The sequence below is a fragment of the Perkinsus marinus genome, assembly GCF_000006405.1.
Source record: "Perkinsus marinus ATCC 50983 genomic scaffold scf_1104296947948, whole genome shotgun sequence".
NCBI classification, from domain to species: domain Eukaryota; phylum Perkinsozoa; order Perkinsida; family Perkinsidae; genus Perkinsus; species Perkinsus marinus.
The window spans coordinates 1-1050 of NW_003210389.1; the positions used below are offsets into that span (position 1 = coordinate 1).

General features: G+C 48.9%; 1 protein-coding gene across 1 annotated transcript; it reads right to left on the reverse strand.

Moving 5' to 3' along the window:
- Positions 1-309: 309 nt before the first annotated feature.
- Positions 310-1002, reverse strand: Pmar_PMAR007175 (Alanine aminotransferase, putative; the record flags this gene model as incomplete). The annotated part of the gene is made up of 1 exon (XM_002779030.1): positions 310-1002. The coding sequence occupies one exon, from the start codon at positions 1000-1002 to the stop codon at positions 310-312; it is 693 nt and encodes a 230-aa protein (XP_002779076.1).
- Between the last annotated feature and the right edge of the window lie 48 nt (positions 1003-1050).

The window sequence follows — 1050 nt, forward strand, 5'->3', positions numbered from 1 at the left end:
CTTTTATCTCTGGAGAAGACCTCGCGATTGACGAACGCTACAGAACAGTGTTGGAAACGAGCGTCGAACGACTCTATTTGCGAATGAAACTAGTACACAAACCGACGGCACACTTGAACAGTTGAATAATTATCATCTGTTCTCTGTGCTATTGTCGGGAGTAGACAATGATAGTACTTCCTCGGAGGATTAGGAAGATCTCCCGAGGCATTCAGTGATTATCACTATATAAGAATCAACCATGGTGACATAATCATGATAGTAGTAGTAGAAGCATAACCTCGTTAATGATATATCGACTTACACCATCTAATGGTACTTAGCGAGGAAGTTCTTATGGAAGTCGGCGAGCTTACCGATCATCTCCTTCATCATATCATCAGGAGGAAGGATGGTAATCCTGAAATGGTTGGTACCCTCAACCTCCTTGAAGCCGTTACCAGGGACACACACGATGCCAGTCTGCTCGACCAAATCGAGGCAGTACATAACATCAGCACTGGCGAAGCCACGGACCTTGGCAGCCTCAGTAGCCTTCTTGGGGAGCTCGATGTTGACGAAGGCGTACATGGCACCCTGGACACGTTGGCAACTCATACCCTCGATCTTGTTGAACTCCTGAGAGATGGCCTCGGCCCTTCTCTTAAGACCATCGTAGATGTTCTGACGCTCCTGCTTGAATAGAGGATAGCTGGGGCCGTTCTCGGGGGGAGGAGTGCACATAAGGCCGACGAAGATCTGACCCAAAGTGTTAGAGGAAAGACAAGAGGCTGCAACCTTGTTGAACTGAGCGATAGTGGGCTCATCGAAGCCAACAAGTTCCATGTAACCACCACGCTGACCGCACTCACCAAGGAGACCCTTAGAGGTAGAGTGGAAGCTGACCAGCTGGACCAAGTCAAACTTGCCAGGGTTCTCCTTCTGGAGGTCTCGGAGGATCTTCTTGAACGAGTAGAACTTCCTCTCAGTGTAGATGTTCTCCTGATAGACCTCATCAGCCATGATAAGAAGATTGTGATCCCGGGCAAAGGTGATGATGCCGCGGATGTC